The sequence below is a fragment of the Antennarius striatus genome, chromosome 7, assembly GCF_040054535.1.
Source record: "Antennarius striatus isolate MH-2024 chromosome 7, ASM4005453v1, whole genome shotgun sequence".
NCBI lineage: Eukaryota > Metazoa > Chordata > Actinopteri > Lophiiformes > Antennariidae > Antennarius > Antennarius striatus.
Genome location: NC_090782.1, coordinates 19,577,186 through 19,601,720, shown reverse-complemented (window position 1 = coordinate 19,601,720; position 24,535 = coordinate 19,577,186). Strand labels below are relative to the sequence as shown.

The following is a 24,535-nucleotide window of genomic DNA, read 5'->3' as shown; positions in this document are numbered from 1 at the left end:
TTTAAGTTAGGTAGGTAGGTTAGGAAATTGATATTTTTTCCCTTTTCTTTTGTTAAGAAGGTAGGGTTGATTTATGATATTTTTTGTTTGTTATGTTGGCACCTGTTCTCCCTCTGAGGCAAATAAAAACTGCTCCTTTTTTGAACTTTGCTTACTGATGTCGCTGGCCTTTCTTGTGGTGAGAAGACAGGGGGAGCACACAAGCATGTTATGTCAAAGGTTCCCCTAGACCGGGGCATAACACATGGGCTTTGTGTGTGTGTGCATGTGTGTTTAACTATATGTACATATAGTATATTAAGTACTACTTAATACATCACATGCTTGGTTTTACCTGTGTTTCTACAGCCATTAGAAAGTCAGATGTAAAGTTGATATGGAAGGAAGATGAGGTGGACTCACACATGTGTCAGGTAAAATTATTGTGTCATTTGAGTTTGGATTGTGCTTCACGAACCAAAAGCAGATAAACTGTTCAAACACTTCCTATAAAAACTGGGTGTGAGTGGAGCATTGACATCGCTCCAGAAACGCATCCAGTCCAAGAACATCTAACAGAACTTTATATAAGTTCATTAGTCCTTGTGAACTTATATAAAAACATTATACTACAAAATGTTTGTGCAGAAAAAAACTACTTTCCATCAGCTTTTTATGTAAATGTTTATTGACATGAATATATATGTATATATTTATAGGAACGTACAAAGCACACAGTGTAGACCACAAAGAGGTTCACAGATCAGTTAACAAAGGCAGGACAGAATCTAAAATACAGATGGACGGTGTCCTTAGTACAGGCTGGACATACGGATTAATCAGAACATGTTCATTTACTTGGAGAAGGTGGCACATACTGTTACACACATTAGTGTATCAGGGCTTCCATGAAAAATAAAGATTGTAATGTTTTTTGGATGTGCTTGTGCCACCAGTGTCTGTTGTACCAACAGAGAATAGATCAGTAAAATATTAGGGAAGTGCAAAATGATATATGTAACATCTCATCTCCTGTCGCAGACAGAACGTACTGGAGACTTCATTTAGACATGCTAGGATTTCATATTAGTCAAGTATATAATATATATCCATTCACACATTTTATGGAAAAATATTATTCTCATATTAACAATACTTATAAATGCAGAACATCTGGCAGTATATAAATACATTTATATTTAGGTAAATTCCAGTGGAGCTAATCGCTGCTCAGATCCAGTTATAATTGTTGAGTCATCACGTTCTTGTCAGTCTGAAGGCCACGTCTTGTGGGGGCTGGGGGGGCTCCTTGGCTGAGTCTTTGGACTTCCCTTGAAGAAAGAAGAGAAGAGTTGACATAGAATCTGTGTGTGTGTTTTTATAAATACGCCTTATTGTTATACACTTATTGTTACTTTATGTTTTCTTTATTTCCATTACATTTTGAAGGATCAGTAAATTCAACAAAATATTAAAAAGATCACCTATTATGTTATATTATATTATTTTTTGCCTATTCAATTAAAAATACATATTATGTACTAACATACTTTTCTGATTAAATTCATGGATATAGTTTGTAATGGAATCAAAATAACCTTTCACAAAAACTCAACAGCAGATGCTTTATTCCACCGATAGGGGGCAGCAGAGCACCTTTAATCATTGCTGCCCACACCCTTTGTAAAGCTTGCTGTGTAGAACTGATCCTGCTTACAAATGGCACCACTCATCTTGTAGTTATGTTGTGTTTGGCATATTAAAGAAGTTTAAGTGCAAAACTGAACACAGCCATTTACAAAACAAACTCCAAATGTTGATAATTGTTCTAAACATAACAAACTGAGCCAGGGGGGTCTGATCAAAGACAGCCTACATTTTGGAACTTAACTTTAATCACCGTTTCACTTTCAATATGTCTTTAGTACACATTTCCATTAAAATTTCTAGTGCAACATAAAATGAGTAATGCGATATTTCATCCAAACATGCAGTCATGTAACCCCATCTCCATGGAGGAGAGGGAGGAGGAGGAGGAGGTGGTGGCTGGGAGAATGAACTCACCACAGCAGTCTGGCTCTTAGCATAGTTCATATGGGCGTAAAGCAGCACAGCTGTGTCATTGTGAGACGCCTCCAGTGCAATAGACAGAGCATTGCTGCCATCCTGCAGACAGAGAAGAGGGGAAGAAATGGTAAAAGTTGATTGACTATAAACAGTTCTAGTTTGAACAAAGACAAGGATGAGTTCTTCTAAAATGAAACACATCCTTTTCAGCATGGCCTTTTTATTCCACATAGTCTGTATGCAGTGCCTTAATGTCCCCATTGGGAAAACTTCAGGCTGAAACCATGAAAACACAAGTAGGAACTGATTCACTTCATATAAAAGTGTGCAACACAACATGAAACAAACTCACCCCCTTACTTCAAAGAATCCATCAGAGTAAGCTCTTAAGGCTCACCGATAGCATTGTATATTTATTTGTGCCATTTCTTACAGTCATGGTTTCATCAGGTTGTTCTGTGTGTTCTGTGGTCAGGGGATGTGGGGTTTTTTCCTAATGGGGGGGCTTTTCCTTTTTCCCCCACATCCACCTTTGGGTCCAGCTGTGCTGAACTGAAACACAATCCATGAGCTGCACAGAAATGCCGACCGATTCTGGCACAGATGTGAAAACAAAAATATCTGTCTGCCTAGCGTCTCCTCAAGCGTTCAGAATAAATCTCTGGGAAATCACTTTAAGACATGCAACTGTGCGGATTAAAAAAAAACTAAGTGATGCAATGTGAAAAGGTTTATTCCAGGGTAGGTTAAATTGTTCCTGAGGGTTTTACAATTTGAATATGGATGACCAAAATGTCTGGACCCCTCAGTGACTACATCCCAAAAGAGGCTTTCTTTTATGATGTTAACAGTTACTGTTGACTTGTGCATCGGTTATGCCGTCAACTTGGTCAGGAGCCTGCAGTGCATTGTGTCTGAAATCTGCAAGCCTACTGCTGTGAATAGAGGGGTTGTGGCTTTCTAATTCCTTCCCTTGGGGCTTGCAAGTATCCCAGTGAGTGTTTCCCGTAGACAGCACCAATGTTAGTCGAAGGCAGATGAAACTAATCTAATTGTGGCTCTTCAGCTCTCAGCCTTTCTTGCTAATGAAAAAAAACACGACAGAATAGACAGAGAAAAAGAGGTGACCTGGAAAGGAAACTGCGTGAAAGCCATTTCCTGTGAGGAGCTATTTCCTGAGCACAGACTAAGCTGAATCCCAGACAAGGAAGTGTTCAGCAGTTTGGTTCATCTGTCAAACTCAGGTTGGGTTAGAGCAAGTTTTTGTCATTACATTGGATGTATGGCTAAAACACAGAAGCCTTACATTGTCAACAATAGATATGTCACAACCGGGCTGTTCCAGGAGCAGTTTGACAATCTCAGCTCGGCCGTGTTCACTAGCGCACATCAGAGCCGTGGATCCCTCGTCATCTTGCACGTTGACGTCAGCGCCGCACTCCAGCAGCGCCCTCACCATCTCCTGACGACCGTGGCTCACAGCCAGCATCAATGCCGTCTGACCCGCCTGCAAAGATAAAGAATTATATTACATTTCTCCCTTTGAAAGCTCGTCATTTCAAGTGATGAAAAAATTGAGTTATATCCTGAGAAGTATGAAAAAGCTCATACTGATCGCTTTTCCCCCTGAACATCAACATTAACAATCATCAACTTTATCATCGACTTTAAATCAAGATTAATGACAAGAGATTAAACATTTTTTCAGCTCCTTCGTCAAAGGTTTGTCTGGATAACTTAGGTGAGCAAGCTGAGACTGTGTTAGATGAAACTTTAAACTTAATGGTAAAATATTTTCTTGAATTACATCAAAGTGTAGATATTGCATTGATGGAGGGCTGAGATCAAATCACACCGCCGGAGGAGCTCTGACCAATCATAATCTGGTGTGATGACATTTCAGTCACATGTCCTACACTCGCGTTTACAGTCGTCGATTTAGGTTGGCAGAGAAAACTACACCTTCTACGTGGTCTTAAATACGACATGGAGATGAAGAAAACATTCCTGAGAGTGGTGTAGGTTTAGATGATGCATTGTTCCAAAAACAGAAGTTAGGTCGTATAAAAGGTTACTTCTAAAAACACATTGCATACCTCGTGTAGTTACCCGCAGCAACAATAACAAGCGGCAGTAAATGAATTTATAGCCAGTGATGCTATAAAGTCAGAGTCCTATGACTTGGCAGTGTGAGAGTCTGTCAGGCGCCATGTCTAAATACATAATACTACACAACCTCACAGACGTGAAAAGATAAGATGGCTCTAAAGAAGGTATTTCCTTAACCCAATCTAATAAATGCCTGATCATTCATCTGCCCCTGAGCGTAGAATTTCAGAGTTTTCAGACCTTCCCTACTTCCTCCTTTCTTTACCACCTCTAAAACTAACACTAGGAATCAAGTCGACATTCTTTCTTCTGCTTTGACTAATCTTAAAAGATTGTCAACATCTTGGAGTGTTTGACTTCCAAACACACACACACACACACACACACACACACACACACACACACACTAGCAGGCAAAAATAAAAGCATAGTTCAGAAAGAAAATCCAAGAAAATTAACAGATCAAATAAATGACTCATTCACCTCATTAACAACTTTTCTAATTTGGCTGTTGTGTGTAGAATTAGTCCTTTGTTTGTTTTTATGTCGCATTTTCCCACTATAAAAGTTTAAGGAGTCCCAATCCCACTTAATCCATTGAACGATATCAGCTGATCCAGGATGGGCTCATTAGTGATAAACTGTTTTTGGCTGTTGAGCTTAAAGTTTCACAGAGGCTCTTTGTTTCTATTTTGGATTGACTTCACGTGAGAAATTTGTCTTTGTACATCAATTACATCATCAGCTGACACTGAGCATGACAGCAGTCTGTCTCCTGCTGTTGGTGGGGTGAACAGCCCAAAAACTGAAGGATTTCACCTCAACAAAGAGCTACGGACTACATTTTCATTTCTTTCCCTCACCTAATCCTGAACAGAGCGGCTTCACAGTGGAGGATTAGGAAACAAAATGGATGCAGACAGCAGTAGCTCTTCCTCCCAGTCTTCCAAAAAAAACAAGATCCATCCACAACAACAACAACAGAGGCTTATAGTGTTCTGGCCATTCTCAACACAAAGAATAACCTTCTCATTCCCCCTCGTGATAAAATAGTGAAGCGTTGGCCTTGGACTTGCTCACAATCACATAACCTCTGAAGATGTAAATAAACTGTATTTGCTTATTTTCACACTTAACATGGGAAGATTCTCTCCAAATCTACTGTTGAAAATGATACATGATCAAATTATTGTACAAGCAAAGCTGGCTTGCATGTTAAAACCAGAATGCACTCACACACGGCTGTATTTTTATTTTCTTGACAAACAACATGCATTCCTAAAATTACATGCAAATGACAGGAATGACCACAGTAAAAAAAAAAAAAATTCCTGTGGGAACTTGGTGGGAGACATAGAAAGTCTTAACAAGCAGTACCTCAGGAGTAAACAAGGCACCAGTGCTGCGTGGGGTACCAGAGCTCTGTCAGCTGTAAAACTGATTCAGACTTGCCTGGCTGGCCTTTGCATTGACATTGCCCTGACCGAAGAGCGTCTTGACCACCTCCATGTCCTCCTCCTCCTCTTTTACAGTAGAGAGGGCAGCAAGCATGATGGCCGTGTAGCCTGCCTTGTTCTGCTTGTCCACACTGCACACTCCTGCAGGGAAAACATTTTACTGTTGTTTGTTTATGCAAACAAATAGATGTGTGATGCGTCCCAGAACGATGTTCACTTGTTTACTGTAAATATTGAGCTTGTCACATACCCACAATGAACCACATCCACTACAGTTGGATACAGGAGAATGTTGAAAGAAAATTGAGGGCCGGCCTTGGGTTCAGGACCAGAGGGTCGCCGGCTCAAGGCCCATGTGGACCACCACTCTACCTCTCATCTGCATGCTTACAGGTCCCGTGTTTGTGTGTGTATACACATATATATATATATATGCATATGCATATGACTAACAGATTTCACTAACACTAGAGTGGACTAATAATTTCCCTACAGGGATCATTAAAGTTAATTTCATGTTATTACATTTCTTTTCGATTAAACGGCAAAAGAGAACATTATATATTTTTCTTTTATTTCACTTGAAAAAAAAAGTAATTATTTTGCTTGGGTAGAAACAAGCAAAATAAAAAAAATTAAACTTGCGTTAATTCTTTGAATACTGACCCGTGTCCAGCAGCAATGCAACCACACCAAAGTTGGAGTGAGAGACGCTGTAGTGAAGCGCTGTGTTGCCATTGCCATCTGTCATGTTGACGACGTGCTTCTGCAGCATCGGTGACACCTCAGAGAACGCCATCAGGTAGTCTGACACCCGTGACGGCTGAGCCATCTTAGCACTAGAGATGCGGAACCACTCCAGTTGGACTATGTGGGTGCTAGAGAGCTAAGGGTAAGGATGGGAAGTCATTGCTATTAGGTTTACATTCTTATTAAGGAAATAACATAGGATGCTAATGCTAATTTCAAATCCGATACAGTTTAAAGGATGTCGTAGGTGTTGACAAACCCTAAACATTAGCATACAGTTCCACATCTTGAGGTAAATGTATGTTTTGGACTCTTACACTAGATAGAAGTGGAAGCATCACATGTGTAAGTCAGTGATATAGAAGCATGCAGGAACGCACCACTTCCTTACTCTTCAGTGTTTTAATGTCATCATTCAGGTGGTTCTTCAGGATAAGACAAGCTTCACGCATTTTTGAGCTCAGTTCAAACCTGTAATAAAATAATTTATTATACCATAGTCGATGAGCGCCTGAAATGGCAATAATAAATAATCATATTGTATAACAGCGTACTTCTCTTTCACAACATCAGAGGAATAATTTGTAACTTTCAGGATTTCCTCATCAGTGTCACTTTCATCCAGGTTGATGTTTCTCTCCTCCTCTGATGTTTCTTCGTCAAGAGCTGCCTCATCTTCCTCTGTGCTGTCCAAACATTCACCTTCTCCACTCTCAGCAGAAGAACTAACATCTACCTCTTCATCCTCCCCCTCCTCCTCCTCTTCTTCATCACTGGATGTAGATTCATACCTAAGAGAAACAAATATTTAGTACAATTCTACACAACATTGATGGCTTGATTTTAAAACACTGCAGTTGTTTCTTGCCAATGTTGTGACCTGATCAAAGTATTATTTCTAATCTAAAACAGCCTGCTGCTTTTAATTTACAGTAAAACTATATTAACAGGAAAAGTTGTGTTTCATGTTACCCACCCTCCATTTAGAATGCCAACAAACTGCAGGCTCTTCTTTCCAATGGTGCGATTCTCACTGGAGTTACTCCCATCCTTCCTTTTCATGATTGATTTCAGCATGCCTATTCCCATAAGAGGAGCAGTTGAATCAACAAATGGTTCAAACAAAGAACACCAGACAGAGAAATTTATACCTCACACGAGATGATATTATCATCCATTTAGGATTTTAAAAGGGGATTGTGCAACCCCATTTAAAATCCTAAATTAGGTCTTTTTTTATGAAGTCCTGATTGTGGATTTGAACAGAGTCTAAATTTAGGATTATTTTTGCTCTCTATCAGGTCTCCCAGAATGCAGTTTCAACAATTGGTTTGCTTTGTTTGAGTGTATTTGATGTATTTTGTGAAGACCCTTCATATAACTTCCTTAAAGGGACAGGAAACGCATTGTAAAGTAATATATATTTTGTTTATCATTATGAAAAAATAAAAACATTTCCTGATGTCAGGCATCATCACTGGTGTCAGGACACCTTAAAATCTGAGCTGCAGCAGCACCATCACGTGGGGTCATAGGTCATCAACGACGCCCGTCGCCTCATCAGTCAGGACAGCCATTACAGCACAATACGATCAATGAAGTGATACATCTGATAAAATCATCGTTACCTGTGAAGTGAATGGATGTTCCAACACCACAGGAGTTAGACACAAAGATATGAACCTACCTTTCTTCAAAATACCTTCTGGAAAGATTGGAGAGCAATGGAAAGCAAGGATAAACAGGGTCAAAATGACCAAAGTTCCAAGAATCTGCCATGAGCACTTCACCCCAGATGATTTTGAAAGAGATTTGAAGATATGATAATTTTCGGAAAACCCGTAGTATTTATTCAGAATTCCCAAGGTTTAAAGTAAAAGTAATCAATATCAAAAGTGATAGACAGGTCAATTGATTAGGTTTGTTTCACCCGGGGCTTGTTACTAATTTGCAAAAATTATCTCAGATTTTAGTTATCTCCTTAATTGGTATCAAATAGGGGTATAGTTTGCAGTTATAACATCGGGTCGGAATTGTAGGGGATAATTACACGCCCAGCTGGGTTCAAGGGGAACTCCTCTTCCGAATATGATGATGATGACATGATTTGAGATGATTTCATGATTAATGTGATAATGTTGGCTTGTTATGTTGTCGCTTACTGTATATTTACCGGTATATAATGGCACTGATATGGAATCACCCCAATGTCTACGACTGCGTCACTTCCGCTGTCATGGAGCGCTTCGTAACTTACGATATATTTTGTTTGGCCATGGTCCCCATTGATCATAAAAAATAATAATGCCACCAAAACGTTTGTTTATTTCTGTACTTTCAATACTACCCCAGGTTCATTTTGACTTTCCTGTTCCTTTAATGAAGTCAGTTAGGGCAGAAAACAAATACTTCACCAGTTCTCACCTGTATTGCTGCCAGGTGCAGACTTCTCTTCTTTGTCGTTTTCTTTTTTATTGGCCTTACTGACCATTTCTTCTTCTGGTGAGATACTGTATTCTGCTATAGTCAGTTGTCTCTTCTTTGGCACTTTCTGCTCTTCCATCTTTTCTTCAAACAAGTCCTCCCATTGGCACCCAGTGCTGACCACTGCAATAGGTGCTGTTTCCACTAAAGCATCAGTCTGGCTGCCTTGGTCATTATGATCTGGTGTTAAACTCTCACCTACACATGCATCACTCACTTCAGGACAACACAGAACTTCAGTATGCTTTAACATGGGACTTAGTGTCTCTACCTCGGCATGTCTTGTGTCTGGTTTGACAAGAACCCCTTTTTCAATAGTGACTTTGGAGGTTTTCTCCTCCATCTCAGCTTTAAGGATCACTAGGTCTTTGTCAGACATACTCAACCGGTCTTCTAAAGCCACAATGGACTCCTGCTGGAATTTAATGGTGTCCTGTAAGGTGTCAATCTCCCTTTGAGCCTCGGTCGTCAGCCCAAGCAGTGACTCCATAACCCAAACCTCAGCCTCTTTTGTCTCCACTTTGGTCTGTATTCCCTCCTCGTGAACCAAAGGTGGCTCTGTTCTAGTGCCTTTGTCACAAACATTGACCCTGGTTCCCTCAGAAGCATCTTTCACACCTTGGCTGTAGTAGAAAACCACAGAGTCCATTGGGATGTTTGACCCAACAGCCACTGATTTCGTCTGAACAGCAGACACTTTCTCTTGAGTCTTTTCTAAATTTTTGGATGAAGGTTCTGTAGAATTCTCTTCTTTCACTTGATACTTCTCATTGAGCACAACAGAATTCCCAAAGTCTTTACACTCAGGTGAGGATGGTGTAGTCAGCTGACTTTGGATACCCTTCTCAATGTGGAGGGTCCTCATGGTTTGGGTGGAAGACTCTGTGGATGGTTGCTTCTGTTGGGCCATCTCCATGGCTACTTTCTTCTCCTGCAGGGCCAACATTAACATGTCCTTCTCTTCACGAAGCTTAGCTAACTCTTTCTCAAGAGCAGGAACTCCCTTCACTCTTTCTTCCATCTCCTTCAACTGTCTCAAGGCGGTGGCCATTTGCTCTCTAACTGTTTGCAGCTGGCTGGGTGGGATTGGAGTCATGGCTGTGCCAGCAGCTGGAGTGCTCAGTCCAGAGGTCTGAGGACTGGGTTTAGTCAGCAAAGGCTGAGTGGACGGAGAGGTTAGGAGCTGTTTTGGGCAATCTGCGAGCTGGAAGCGTCCACCATTCTGGTGCTGTTGGGTTTGCTCCTGTTGTAGTCGCCGGCTGGTTTCCAAAAGAGTCCTCTCAACTCTGGGGTTTCGCTGGGGTGGAGGCGGCGGCACTTTGGCTCCGACACATAGAGGAGGAACGCTTAGGACAGTCACAGGGGAATGGCAAAGCCCTTCACAGGGTGCTGACCCGAGGCGATTGCGCGGTGGCGGCGGTGGAGGAACTCTGCCATCCTCACTAGCCGGGGAAGCCAGAGACTCAGTAGAAGTCCAGCCACTGGCACGTCCTCCAACGCTTGTACTCCTCTGGGACAGTTTGACCCCTCGACTAGGGCGCCGGGAGCTGACAGGTGCCCGACGAATATTGTGCCCACTTTCAATCTCTTCTACATATTTGAGGAAATCCAGATCCAGCTGGAACCCATACGGAGTCTGGACGGAGTATGACCCAGGCTGGTCAGCTTCTTCCTGACTGGAGTACATGAATGGAGAACCAAGATCTAGAGAGAAAAGGAAATATACCAGGATAATACAACAACACACAATTAGGGCACGTACAAAAGTTTTATTTTCTGTTTTTTGTTGTTGTGTTGTGTTATGTTATATATGATAAATAATTGTTAGTATTGTCCTTTTATTTATATTTTGTTGGTTAGTATGTACAACAAATATGCATCAGTAATGAGGAACTTATTTGTTCTAGTTCAGGGGTAAAGTATGAAAGTAGTAGTATAAAGTAGTATCTTTTGCAGTAGAAAGTATAAATGTCATAAACAATTTAAAATATTTTTTTTGCTGTGGTTAACAGTGACACCATCTGTACCCCTTAAACTTTGTTATCACACTGACAGAAAACAGAAATAAAGGGTAAATATGTTCATTTTAACACTCAAAAATAAATTCAGAGGTGGTGATAAAAGAAACAACAACATATTAATCCAGTTTCTTACCAGGCAGTTTGGGTTTCATTTGCACTGAATGAGTCATTTTTCAGGACTGGAACCTTTCAGCACACACACAGCTTCAAATCAACACCTGGCTAAAGAAAACACACAGAGAATGTGTCATGACTGCACAAAGACCAAGAGGAAGGAAGGAAATGAATGTCATTCCTAAAACACAGCACAGTCCTTTGGTCAAAGCATGGACACATCATCACATGAGGCTTCAAATGTTCGTCTAAAGACGGACAGAACTTTCTCATAACCTGAATTTATTTTGTCTTTAATTGAGCACATGTTCTGAAATATTATTTTTTGGGACTTAAAATTGCTGGATTGTTGTAGTCATAATTCAAACAGGACATGAAATGTTTATGGACATGATAAAGGAGATGTCTGTGGAGATTTTCAGTCGACCAGGTCATTCTAGATCTCTGTTGAATAAAGTCAACTGGGCTCGTCGGAAAACCTTCTTCGGAAGAAGAAGCAAAATGTCTTCAAGCTTTTCTGACAAGTCCAGTTGTATATTCAACACCGAAACGATGAAAAAGACATTCCCCTCCCACATCATGTCAGAATGTGTTTATCGACCTCAAAGATAACCGCTGGCTTCATCAATGATTATCGATTGATTGTTGAAACTTTTGGCTCTTCATTACCATCTTGTGGATGTATCACAGCCGACATAACTTATGGTTAAACGTCTTTGGGGGATGCAGGCATATAGAATATTTATTTATTTTATAGCAATGGAATACAGCATAGCTGATCATAATAAATGTATGAAAGTTAAAACCTAATTATGAATAAATTTATGCAACAGGTCAAAAGACATGTAATGAGTGAGGTTTACCTCTCTTGACCACTCAGTGAGTGATTCATGCAGCTGGAGTTCAGGATGGTTCCTTTTACCCTGATCCACAGAGCCTTGAGACACAAAGACAGACAATCAGAACTGGTGTAACTACAGTAGTACTATGGAGTACATTACCCATGAGGCACCGTAGGTGCGGGTACCTCCATACGTGAAATACACAGGGGCTCACTGAATGGCTTGCTAAATTTAAGAGTCATGCATTATGGTTAATCGTTTTAGCTCAAATAATCCCAAAATGTTCTGTAATAATTTCTGCGCGAGGTCTACGTTAATCAAAGCCTATCCAGATAAACAAGCTCATCTTGGCGACGCACAAATCGGCATTAATGGTGTGTGAGCACACTGCTGTGTTTGAGGATTAACAAGGAAAATTACTGGGATTGACGACTGCGTGAGTCATAAAACAGATATAAATCTGCTCTCATGCAAATCTTTGTTTTCTCTTTGATACAACGAAAGAATGAAATATGAAAATACGATAAGTCGTACATCACATGCACACATACACTACGCCTCGTGTGTGTGCAGTTATTCAATTTGTTTGAAACCGATACAGTTTTGTAGGTTCACATCCACATACATAAAAACAGACAGATGTATTTTCCAGCAGCCTGGGGCACATTCCTGACGCATGCTGTTGCAACATGCAGACCGTCCTTATAGCTGACTAACTACTGATAACCTATAAACACACACACACACACACACACACACACACACACACACACACACACACACATCTGTCAACTCAGACAGCAGTAGACCTTTCATTGTTAAAGCAAGGACTATTCAGATAAATAGAATAATCATCCACATCTGGTTGACTGGGGACAATGTATGAATGAAATGAAACTATGCAGTGGAAGAAAATAAATAGTGTTGCCGATAAGAAGACATTGAACAGAAATGTCCTTATCAGCTCTGTTTCTCCTCAGTGCTTCTGTCAGCTTCAGGCCATGGTAACCATAATCCCGAGCACCCGAGACAATTGCTCACAAGTTTCACAAACGTTAAAAGGATTTTCAAGGATGTGACCTCATCTTGTTGGTTCACGTTGATCCCAATCAGAAAGGTAGTCCACAGTATTTAAGGGTCAAACACAACCTAACCAAACAGCAGAAATGGATCCCATCATTCAAAATGTATTGGAAAATGTTTGCGACTTATTGGGCATCGGTTCGTGTAATGCTTGCTTATTGTCTGTCCTATTCTGTGATGAGTAGGTTGGATTATAAACTTACTCTATTTTTTAAAAAGTCCTTTGTTTTCCTGAATAATGACTCAGAATCAGATGAACCACAATGGTGTTCTAAGAACAATTCCAACGAGCTCCGACCTGGTTTTTCTCACTGTCAACAAAATATGTGACTTTCAATGTAAAACAAAGAACATGTACATTTAAGGAAAATTTCAAGGTGACATCACAAATGAGCTTAAGACACAAACACGTCCTGTAGGCACTATGGAATTCATATTTTAAAAGATATGATAAAATAACATCAGGTTAAACTGTTACATTGCTCCATCCACAATGGCCTACACACAACGGGATAAACCATTTAAAAAGAGATGTGTAAAAGACCACCACAGGCATTTTCCTACCATCATCAAATGGTAAGAATTATCCAGAACTGAATGTCAGGATGCTTTGAAACATTACCCTTCTCTCTTTCTGCTGTACTTCAACTCCATGCATCTGTTATTTCTTCCATTCTCTTCTCCTGACGTGACGTTCGTCACTATCTATGCCTTTTTCTTTTCTTTCATCGATTTATTTCATTCACACTTAATATCTTAGCCAGCTGCCACCACCATGACAGGACGCCCGATACATGGAAGACCATGGATGGATGCATGACTGGATGGATAGAATGATGGATGGATTGCCAGACACTTCAAATCTTATTTCTTCTCTCTTTGTTTTTCCTCTTTCACCGCCTCCTTTCTTCTATACTCTCCTCACATGACTCATTTCTCCTTTCACCCACCACAAACACACACCCCCCCAGCTCCTCTCAAGTGTTACTGTTCTTCTCTCTGATTTGTTGACAGACAGCAAATTACAGAGAAGCTGCATTCCTTCTCTCAACAGCTCCAGTCCTGACCAGCTGAGAGCCACGCTGTCAAGTCACACACACACACACACACACACACACACACACACACACACACACACACACACACACACACACACACACACACACACACACACATGCCACTAACTCCCATTGGCCATAATTACACATTGGACAACCCAAAAAACAAAACTGCAAAAATTCCCTAAACACACACACACATGTGGTGTCACATAAACAGTACTAGAAATGCAGTGCAAAGTTGTGAACTCCGCATAAACACAAACATACACACACACACACACACACACACACACACACACACACACACACACACACACACACACACACAAACACACAAAGGTGATGTTCACAGCTATTATTTCCAGCGAACACATTGCGGTCATTCCTTTGCTCGTAAACATATAACACGGTAAACTGTGCCACATCAGCATTTTCATTGGCTGCAAACCCCGCAGATTCAGGTTAACACAACACTCAATCACAACTGCAGCAGCGCTCTGAGAGACAAGGTCATAAATTCAAGCACGAAGCTAAGATGAAAACAACACTTAGTGTAGTTTGTTCTATGGGACTCATCTGTTTCCACTGGTTTAAGGATGATTTTCTTTGCACACATTTTCAAGAGGTTTCCTGGAAAGGCTGACATACCATTTACAGAGAAACCAGTGATTAAGTCTGAAGCCTTTTAAGTGTTTTAATTAGAGCACAGTAAGGCAGCGAAATAGGCAGAGATGGGAAAATATTAGAGCAGAGAAAAAATATAGAAAATAAAATGTACAAAAGGGTCTTTCAGTTATGTTTCCATTTTCATACAAAATGAAACTGACATCATTGTGAATCTACGAACCTTTACCTTTTAGTTTGCCTTGAGAGGACAAGTTGGAAAAATGACAAAAATCTGTGAGCAAAATTACATAAAAATTGCCAAAAAATTCACCTGAAAATGTAAAAATAAGCAAAAGAAAAAAACGATTATGGGATGCACACCATCACAGTCCCTGGAAAGCATGTGTGAAACTTCACTGACTTCTATCCAAAAGTAGGGAGATGTGGGTTGACAACATCCTGTTACAGATGGTACATAGATGTATGAGTATGAGTATCTATGAGTACTATTGCATAAAATTTTAAAATGTCACTACTTCAGCATGTGCTTGATGTGAACGCACACTAGTTTTCCTAATCCCTCTCTTACATGTGTACGATGCTTTAGCCAAGTATTAAAACACTGAACGGTTGCTGAGTAATATCCTGGACAAAAAACTGCAGACAGAGAGCGATTTCAAGTTTTATTACCCTCCACTGTATACCAGGGGGAAAAAATCACCTGAGATTTAATAAAGTAGAATTAAGGTGGAGGTCTAAATATAGACCAGCCAAAGCAACTTTAGTAATAGGAGGATCAGAGGTTCAGAAGCTGGAGCCAAAAACCAAAGAAGCAGCTGGTTTTAAACTGAAAACAAAACAGTGATTTGTTTGTGTCAGCTGACATTTAGTGAATATGGTGGATCGAATTCAGGAATGAAACACACTTTTCTATATATGACTGAGACAGACTAGTACTTCAATGACAAACACAGAACAATCCATTGATTTTTCACTCCCTTTGGTTCAACAGGAACACATGACGAGTGGAGAGTTTACCACGCCGTCACAGAGCTGACACTCTGGATGTTTTAATTACACAGGAGAGGACATTGGGTTGTCCTGTTCTCTTTATGGAGGAGGAAATGTTGACCTCGCCATGTTTTTCAAACAGTGACCTCATCCCCACACCACCCTTTCCCCCCCAAGAAGAGAAGCCAGAAACTCGATTGGACGGACGAGGCAGGGGAGTGAAACACATCCTCTCTCAGCGACAGCAACTCAGTCTGTGACATCCATTTAGGAATGTGAGCAAACACATAAACATTTATACAAACATACAACACACACCACACCCATAGGTGTTCTATACTCATTAGATCAGACTTTCAGTCTCTTGTAATCACAGCTGAAACACTTCATGAGTAGAATGCAGTCATCTTTATGAGAGACAATTTTAATAAAGACATGGTATAAAAAAATGATAATTGCAAAAATATTCAGGTACAACAAGCAATGCTTAGACTCCTCTCAAATTAAACTGAAAGCAAACAAATAACAGGAAAATAAATTATAGTCAATGATAATAATTAGAATAAGTGCTAGTTGCACCTAGGAGCATGTTGATGGTTGTAACTGTCTCAATACTTAATTGAACTGTAAAGCCTTGTAAAGTCTATTAAGAAATTTAAGCTCACTTCTAGGTACGTTTAGTAACAAAATCAAAAATGAACTTTGAACCGTTTTCTTTTGTGCTTTCTTATTCCAGCTTTCATCCGTCAATCTTCAACCTAAAACCGACGGCTGATCCTGACCTAATCTCTTGTATAAGTGAGAAGATTCCTTTCACGTCTTTGTGAAGAATTTTAAGCCCAATATTGACAGAAACACACATACACACACACACACATATACACACACATACACACAGTCTCTGCTGTCGCAATGTCCTGAAGGGAAGCCCAATGCCCCTTCAATAAATCCCTCCCTGAAATAAACACTCAGGCATACAAACACACTCTACACACACCCCTTCATCCCCCTGTAGGGGACCTTCCATTGTCTCTCAATAGGAACTGGAAGGAGGTGGGGGGTGGGGGGGTTCTGCCAGGAAACCCATCGACCATCCAGAAAGATGCTTCCTGGAGCAGCAGGAAAGCGCTGGACAGAAGACAAGCAGAAACATAGAGCTGAGCAAACATAGCCAATGCGACACACACAAACACACACACACACACACACACACACACACACACACACACACACACACACACCAATATCACTCTAAAATAACGTGTTATCAATTTTGGCTAAGGACCTAAGCAACAATCTGTCACCTCTACATACAGGATTCTGCCGTCAGAGGCCACATCCCACCTCAACATAAATCACAAACTTACGTCTTGTGTGTGGTGCTGTTTCCACAGCAAAAAAATGTTTTAAATCACACTCAGGACTTCAAACATCACCAGCATCCTGCCTCCCCTCCCTCTTCCTTCCAGATCCTCCAGCAAACACAATCAGCTGCATTCAGCCTCCACAATACGGCATTATGCCTCTTCGGTGGCAAGGCTGTTTTTGACATGTTTTGTGAGGCGTCGTTGTTTCCTTCACATCAGCCCCCCACAAATGTCACAAAGTGAATTCAATAAAGTTGATGGGGAAGTCCGATGCATGAATAACGAGAGTCTGGCATCAGGACGCACAAGGCTCCTACAGTTGATTTGAAGATGCTGAGAAGCAGCTACTCAGATTAAAAGCCTGACAGAAAGTTTCTCATGAAGGATAAAAGGAGGCCCCTGGGAATGGATGCCAACATTCAGAGATAACTTTAAGGGAATATTTTAACCACACTTTGTACCTCTGTCTCTGTCAGATCATTTCAGCCTGTGCTTTTCAAGTAGTTTAAGATTAAAAATTTCCTTTTTTTTCCAACCTCAGATAAGGAGGTGAAATGATCAGTTTGGTGTGTGTTTGTTAGCAGGATCCTTCCTGAACTACTGGATGGATCTGTTTAACTCTGTGTGGGTCCATGAGTTTTCATTAACTTCTATTAATTTAGCATGAATTCAAAAATCTTTTGGGCTTGGACTCTTCGGGGAGACTTTTACTGATGGTCATCAGCGGCAGAAAGACGAAGATGAGATGCTAATGGTGGTGGTGGTGGCTGATGACTGTGTTAAAACCAATGAAGCTGATAAATGAACTGGGTGAATCTGCCTGGATAGTGATGGGGAGAGGAGTATGAAACGATAATGAGATGAATGTGTGTTTCTGTGCTAATGGAAAACCCAACAGATAATTAAGACGGAGTCTGCAGAGTGATGTTCCTGAGCCTATTGCAGAAGAAATAAACTGTGGCCAGTGCAAATGACTGTAACCTATCTGACTCAAAACGTTATATGCAGTTGTGCATGAAAATTGATCAAAGACAGGCATTCAGGGAGGGAACAGCTGATTTGATTTTCCTCGCTAAGCAGAGCATGTCGAGTCTCCTACTCTGTAACATCTGTCTTCCCCGTAAAAAAAGTTATGAATGGAGCCTAGGAGCAAATTTTCACAGTGAACGACTTTAATACAGGTGTTAAGATAAATACATATAAATACCCCGGCCCGGTGGAGGCTTCCCATCTCTGGATGCTCCTGTGTTGAATTTGATCATTGTAGTTCACTCAGTCTGACAATGTGCACCTATTTCCTCTTCAGAGATTGTTTGACTTGGCCGGTCATTGGTGACATATGAGTCTTGATGGGTCATTTAAGATTCACAACTATTGTGTTACTTCTATTATGAGTGCTGCTCTAAATGGTCAGAAGAGATGCCAGAGCTGTTCTGGAAACAGGCCTTGATCCACAAAGCAGATAATTCTCACAAATAATGCAGTAACTGTGGAAAACCCCTTGAAAGGCCAATCCAAGGCAGGATGACGGGTGCCATAGACAGTTGGGCTTTTTTTCTTGCCCAGTAGAAATTGAAACATGAACAACTGAACCAAAGACCTGACTGGACATGAATAGATTCTTGAAATAGCAGAGTTATTTGTTTTAGTCTGGAAACAAGTATGTTTCCAATATAAAAAAGCCTCTCAAATGGCGTACAATTTGTATCCGAGCTGCGGACACATCCAGTCAGCTGGGACCGTGGCTGTCCGATGCCTGATGGCTGTGCAGCCCCACCCTGAAACAAAGCAGGCCTTATAAATGGAGTTTTTGCCAGTTAGCTGGTTTCCAGCTCTAAAGTCACGTTGCCTCTTGGAAAATACAAACACACCTTGTTTTCTCTCTGGGGTGAAACACAAACTCTCAAGGCCGGTTTCCCAGGAGGAATTCCAGGAGCCTTTTTCTCTCTATCAACTGTTCTGTTTTGAAGCTTTTCAGTTATCACTTAAGTTATATAAGGTCCATCTGTATCTAAATGAATGTGACCCAGTTCAGTCTACACAACAGTAGTCTCCAGGTGTTTGATTCTCATAACTACAAAACAAGACCAGATGTCAACCAATGTTTCTTACCCAAAAAACAACTCAAATATGTGCCGAGTATCATGTTTTTCCCATCACTGGTGGAAATTATACCAGTTAAGCAGCTCTTTGATGGAGTTGCTTTGGGTAATGACAAGGCACTGGATGTACGTGGGTCTTTGAAATGCCTCCCCAACCTCCTGAGAACACACCTTCATCACCATGCCTATGGAAAATATAGATTTGTGGGCTCTAATTCAGATCCCATCGTGTACTGATTTGGTTGGCTTCTCAGGTTTGGGCCATGTAATCACACTGATTGGTGGTTTGTGAGGTATTTGAACATATCAATGTTGAAACTATCTGCAGGGTGACTGCATCCTTAAAGTTCTCCTTTGCTGTCTTGTCTGTGCCCCTTAAAGATTATATGATTATTATATTAGTGGAATTTGCTATTGCTAAATCCTTTGGAACCGACAGCTTCATTGATGACAATTTACTAACGCTTTCTTTTTGAGGTTTCATAACAAAATATAAAACGCATTTTGACTGTATTCTCTAAAATGGGACAAAGTAAATGGAAACAATCCCCCCCTATGACTATCAGAAGTTGGACATGTAAAAACAGCAGATGGCGCTAATGTCACAATTAGATTTTAAAAGAAATAGAAAAAAAGGGCACAACAAGATGTTGTCTTTCAATGCGTTAAAGGTTTGCTAAACATCGGAAACACAATATAAATACTTATCATGTACTTTTCGGAGAGATTTATGCACTGATACCTTCTCCTATAGCCAGTGTGCAAATCCTTATGAACATCATGATTTACTTGTCATGTTGCACTCCTTTTCTTCAATGCACCAACTTTTCCACGTCCTCCTTTGGGGGTTTTTTTTTGGGGTTGTTTGATTATTCTAAATTCTCTTTTCCCAGTCAATTTATTTTTATACACAGAAGAACTCGGATAGAACCTGCCAACAGATGAGTTATTACCATAACAACCACATTTAGTAACATCAGGGAACTTCTGGAGAAATACGGCGGAGTATCTAGACCAAAATATGTTCACTAATAATTAATTACTGATTAATAAATACCTTAGAAGTGAACTCCAATTGTTGACTTTGTCATTTCAGACTTTACTTTGTGTATCTGAAGGCAACACATACTCATACCAAGAGTAGTAAATAGTTTATGAACTTATTAATAGCATTATTAGTAACTGCTAATTGTCATTTTATTTATATTTATGAAGCTCTTTCCTATAAATACTTTAAAGTTCAAAAAAATTGTTTGTATACCTAAAACCAAACACGCAAAATAAGACCAACAAGATGAAAATGGAAAAGAACAATGAATTAGGTAAAATAATTTCAAAAAAGACTGAAGAAAAGTGATCAAATAGAAATAAGTGTTTTCACTCTGTGTGTCTGCAGTGAGAACTGAAATTGGCAGTGATGAAACTTTTTCACATGAGGTGCTTTTTCCAATGGCATTTCAGTGCTAACAGAAAACTTGTTCCATTATGAGCCCATGAACACATGCTCCCTGTGCCACAACTAGTTTAGAGTTTAAGGCCTCAGAGACATTTGCAAAATTCTAAAGCTGAAACATTTAGATCGAATATGCATCAGAAGATTCAAATACGACTACAAACTCAAAGATCCCTCTCTTCCATGTCGCATAAAACATTCATTGTTTAACCAAAGACGAAAACAGTTCAGCAGTTTGTGGCATCTCTGTGACATGCAATGCTATCAAAAACTTTGAGGTTCGGTTACTCCAAAGTAAAAGCTGGCGAAAGCTGGTCTTAAAGATATTCTGAGTTTTACCATTTAGTGCACAGCAGTGCACCAGCCACAACATGCACACTGTGCATGAATGTGTGGATCCAGACCGCAAGTGTGCGCTTCTAGTTGCACGTCTTTGATGTTGTGGATTTTAAAAATTTACTTTCTGCTGTCATTAACCTAAATTAATCCACTGACAAATACAAGACCTTGAATATGAGATTTTACAATGGACCAATTCTGGGCAGGAGCTGCAGTAAAATGGGTCTAGTAACACTCGTGCAACAGGGCTGTTTTCAGTCTCACTGAGCTATAAAACCTGATGGAAAAAAGTTTTTACAAAACCTTGTAATTCAATACAAAAGAATCTGAAGTGCAATCAGTAGCTTCTTCACAGCACCCTCATGTTTTATTAACCTGACTTCTACTGCAAGCCGACCAAAGAGAACACAGGAAAATCTCTACAGGTGGTGACAACGGTAGTTAAAAAAATTGATATTCACAGTAAAAACAACAGCAGCAGAAACAATCAAGAAGAAACACAAAGACACAGAACATGTAGGAGAAGAAGTCACTGATAGACTGGAGACACATTAGCTATTCAGTCCAGACACACTTGTTCTTTTGGACTGGAAACTCAAAATATTATAGAAGAACAAGCCAAATATATTTTTGACTATAGTAACATGTCAGCCAAGTGCTGGTGAGCCTCTCTCTTTCCTCACTGCATCCAGTCCCGACAGTGAGTTACTCAGTCTCAACGCACTAAAATTAAAACTACTTGTAATAGAGCTAAAAATACAAAGGCATGCATTTTATCAAGCAGCCGCACTAACAAGGACAAACAGACCCAATTTAATTCAATTTTAATATCACAAAATTCTCATGGACCACAGTGTAAACAAGGCAAGCAGATTTGAATCAGAACCAAAGTTTATATGAACAAAAAATCAGGACAGGTATCAGTGTGGCGCTGACCTCCTCTGCACCTCCAACTAACCTTACAGAGTCTATTTTTGAGGCGATAGCAGCGCGTAAGTTAAACCCCAGGGTCCTGTTGCAGGACGTCACTTTCCCCCGGAGAGCACTTCAGAAAGCTGTTAAGAGATTAACACCCATTTAAAAAGATGATTCCACAAAGTTTCTCGTCCTCATCTCATCCTTAAATGGCAGCTTGTGATGTGGTTGTAAGACTGGGAAATATTTGGGAGGTTTTCTCTAACATTGTTATTTTTCAAAACAACATTACGAAACAGCCTTTGTCTAAAAAAGGCAAAATACAGATATAAGAAGACAGCAGCCGTTTAAAATGAGCATTGATTTCCTTTCCCAGGTCGTGGCATCCTGATGTTGTCCCAAATTATTTATTGTCTCCCTTCCTGTGATTATTCCTGAAACAGTCCCTGCTTTTCTCTGTTGGTATCATTTTACATGAACATTCTCATAAAGGCGAACTTGTTCTACCAAGTGCTCCAAACATTGACCTCTGAACTTTCCAATGTGCTGATACTGACTTTCGGTGACATTTTTGGTTTTTTTTGTTTAAAACCCTAAATGGCAGCAAAGATTTTAATTTTACAACTTTTTGTTAGTGGAAGTTAAAATTCCATGAACAAATTTTTGCATAACATTTAAAAGAAAGACTTTTTTTTAAATCAAACTGTAAGTAAGCTTTGCAGATATGATCTTTTTTTGTTTGTTTTTTTACCTCCCAAGGTAACCAAGGTTATAAAACATGCTTCATTGCTTCATTCAGGGTGCTGGACAGGGACTGTAAGTGAAAGAACATTTTCACCGACTGTGACAAACACAGAATTTCTTCTTGTAAATATCTGATGCATTACTCTATCACAAGCCAGCTTCACATAAATGCAGCTGAGGCTGATACACCCCATTTGCAGAAAAACAGGACTTCAGACCAGCTGCATTAACAGTTGTTAAAGCAATTGCTTTGTATAAATACTCCATGTTTCTCCATCACTGCTCCTGCAACAGAGGTAGAAACAGCACCAGCTATGCGTCTGTGTATGAATAATGATCCAGGGGCAACGGTACGGGACTGGGGTGTGACCTGTGACGACATAATACGTTCAACCCTAACACCAACCCTAAGTTGACCCACAGCTGGGTGATTTTAAAAGCAGCTGGTCATGGGAGAGAAGAAGAAAATCAGCTGAGTGTCTTCAAATTAAGGAGACAGCCGGAGGTCCCAGAGCTCCTGACCGTTAGAGCAGGACACAAAGTCATCCGCCAAGTATAATGAGACAAGTGAATAATTGTTTTAGTGATGTTATTTCCTGCTGAACACATGTAAAAACATCACGCTTGAATACTGATACTGCTGTGCTTCAAGCTTCTTTTTGCTTGCGTTAACATTCTGTTTAAAATCACACACTGATTTGTATTGAGTGATCATTAGTGCTACTAATGATCTTCCAATTGGAACACTGTTTATTACAAGTCTTTAACACCGTCAAAGGTTGGAAATTATTCTGTGATTCCCTGAATCACATTCCATTTGTTTGATTCATCCATCAATCACTGCTTTTTGATGTTGAACATTTCATTATTAATGAAATTAACGTTTTCTGCTCTCAAACATCTAGAAATACCAGGTTTTCTTTGCAGGCTATGTCCATTAGATGACACATGACCCTCAGCAAAGACACGTCAGCTGGGGTTTACCTCAATGTGACAGACCTAACATGTAAATACCCAACACCACAGACCAAAACACTGAGATAATGCAGTGGACATACAAAAAAAGTGCAGCTTGGGGAGGGGTTCAATGCTTCTCAACAACAGAGGAGGTCCCATAACAGTATGTGAGAGAAAAAGGTATTTTGTCTACTCTTCTAGCATCTGGAATGCTAACACTTTTTATTCTAGGAGCATTTTCCTAACAGGCTAGACGAAAGAGATACAGACTAAATTGAATTATGAGTCCAAACCACAAAGTAACGGAAAACAAATTAAGAAAAAGAGGAAAGGGTGTGCACAGATTTGCATTCTTTGAGGACTTTTAGAGTCAAGAAACAACAATCACAAATAAAAGTCAATATCTGAGTTTATTGATGACGAAAGTCATCTCACCTCTATTAGACCAAATAAGGATTAAAAAAAAAAAACATTAGTTAGGCTACGCCAAATAAAAATGTAACAATATTTTTCTAAATAGGATTTAACAATATGATTACCATTTAAAATTTCTAAGAGACAATTTCTAAGAGTCACATAGAAGATGACTGAAAAGAAATTCTGAATGAGTTAAAAATAAGAGCCCAATAAAAAATGTCAACATTAAGTTTTTCAACACTAGAAAACTTCAAAGTTAAAACCCATTAAAGCACTCCAAAAGTCCGGCAAAGTTTACAACTTCAACTTCCCTCCATCACAACACAACACAGTAATTACAGAAGTATGCGTGTGGAAGGACTTCATGAGCTTTTCCAATAGCTGTTAACGTGATCTGTGATCAATTCAAAACCACAACACTTCAGAACTGCTCCAATTTAACTCGAACGAAACTATAAATAGCTTTTCATTCGTGCAGATAATCAATGTGCATCCCGATCAGCGGGTTAATCGATGCCTCGGGCTGTTCCTTACCTTCTGGCGTCTCCGTCCAGTCACACTGAGGCTTGTCATGACTTTCCCAGAAGGTATGAGAAGTTTGGGAGAAGAAAAACAAAACAAAAACTCCCATCCTCTGACTCGAGAAAAGTGGAACAC

The 24,535-nt window shown here is 40.0% G+C and overlaps 1 protein-coding gene and 1 long non-coding RNA gene across 3 annotated transcripts in view; one reads left to right on the top strand and one right to left on the bottom strand.

Annotated features, from left to right (window-relative positions):
* LOC137598567 (uncharacterized) overlaps window positions 1-16,566 on the top strand; it is a 33,460-nt gene extending 16,894 nt beyond the window's left edge. The window contains exons 2-3 of the long non-coding RNA XR_011036702.1: window positions 15,586-15,859; window positions 16,321-16,566. This is a non-coding gene — a long non-coding RNA (uncharacterized lncRNA). The remainder of the gene's footprint in view (window positions 1-15,585; window positions 15,860-16,320) is intronic.
* kank3 (KN motif and ankyrin repeat domains 3) lies at window positions 653-24,494 on the bottom strand. Of its 2 annotated transcripts, none has more exons than XM_068318841.1 (12): window positions 24,413-24,494; window positions 11,845-11,918; window positions 11,001-11,089; window positions 8,787-10,550; window positions 7,339-7,441; window positions 6,917-7,153; window positions 6,743-6,833; window positions 6,279-6,498; window positions 5,608-5,753; window positions 3,353-3,553; window positions 2,044-2,145; window positions 653-1,310 (listed from the first exon to the last, which is right to left on the bottom strand). In XM_068318841.1, the coding sequence occupies exons 3-12, from the start codon at window positions 11,035-11,037 to the stop codon at window positions 1,248-1,250; spliced, it is 2,964 nt and encodes a 987-aa protein (XP_068174942.1). In that variant the 5' UTR covers window positions 11,038-11,089; window positions 11,845-11,918; window positions 24,413-24,494; the 3' UTR covers window positions 653-1,247. The 2 variants fall into 2 exon arrangements, with proteins under 2 accessions (XP_068174942.1, XP_068174943.1); XM_068318842.1 differs by having other exon boundaries at window positions 11,001-11,085; window positions 24,413-24,455.
* Between the last annotated feature and the right edge of the window lie 41 nt (window positions 24,495-24,535).

What these genes read in the sequence shown, in the direction of transcription:
- kank3 (XM_068318841.1), bottom strand. Translation starts at nt 11,037, where the DNA reads ATGACTCATTCAGTGCAAATGAAACCCAAACTGCCTG. An exon ending in TCTGATGTTGTGAAAGAGAA is followed by an intron (nt 6,834 to 6,916) that starts GTACGCTGTTAT and finishes ATTTTATTACAG; the next exon opens with GTTTGAACTGAGCTCAAAAA. An exon ending in TCAATGCAAAGGCCAGCCAG is followed by an intron (nt 3,554 to 5,607) that starts GCAAGTCTGAAT and finishes TTATCTTTGCAG; the next exon opens with GCGGGTCAGACGGCATTGAT.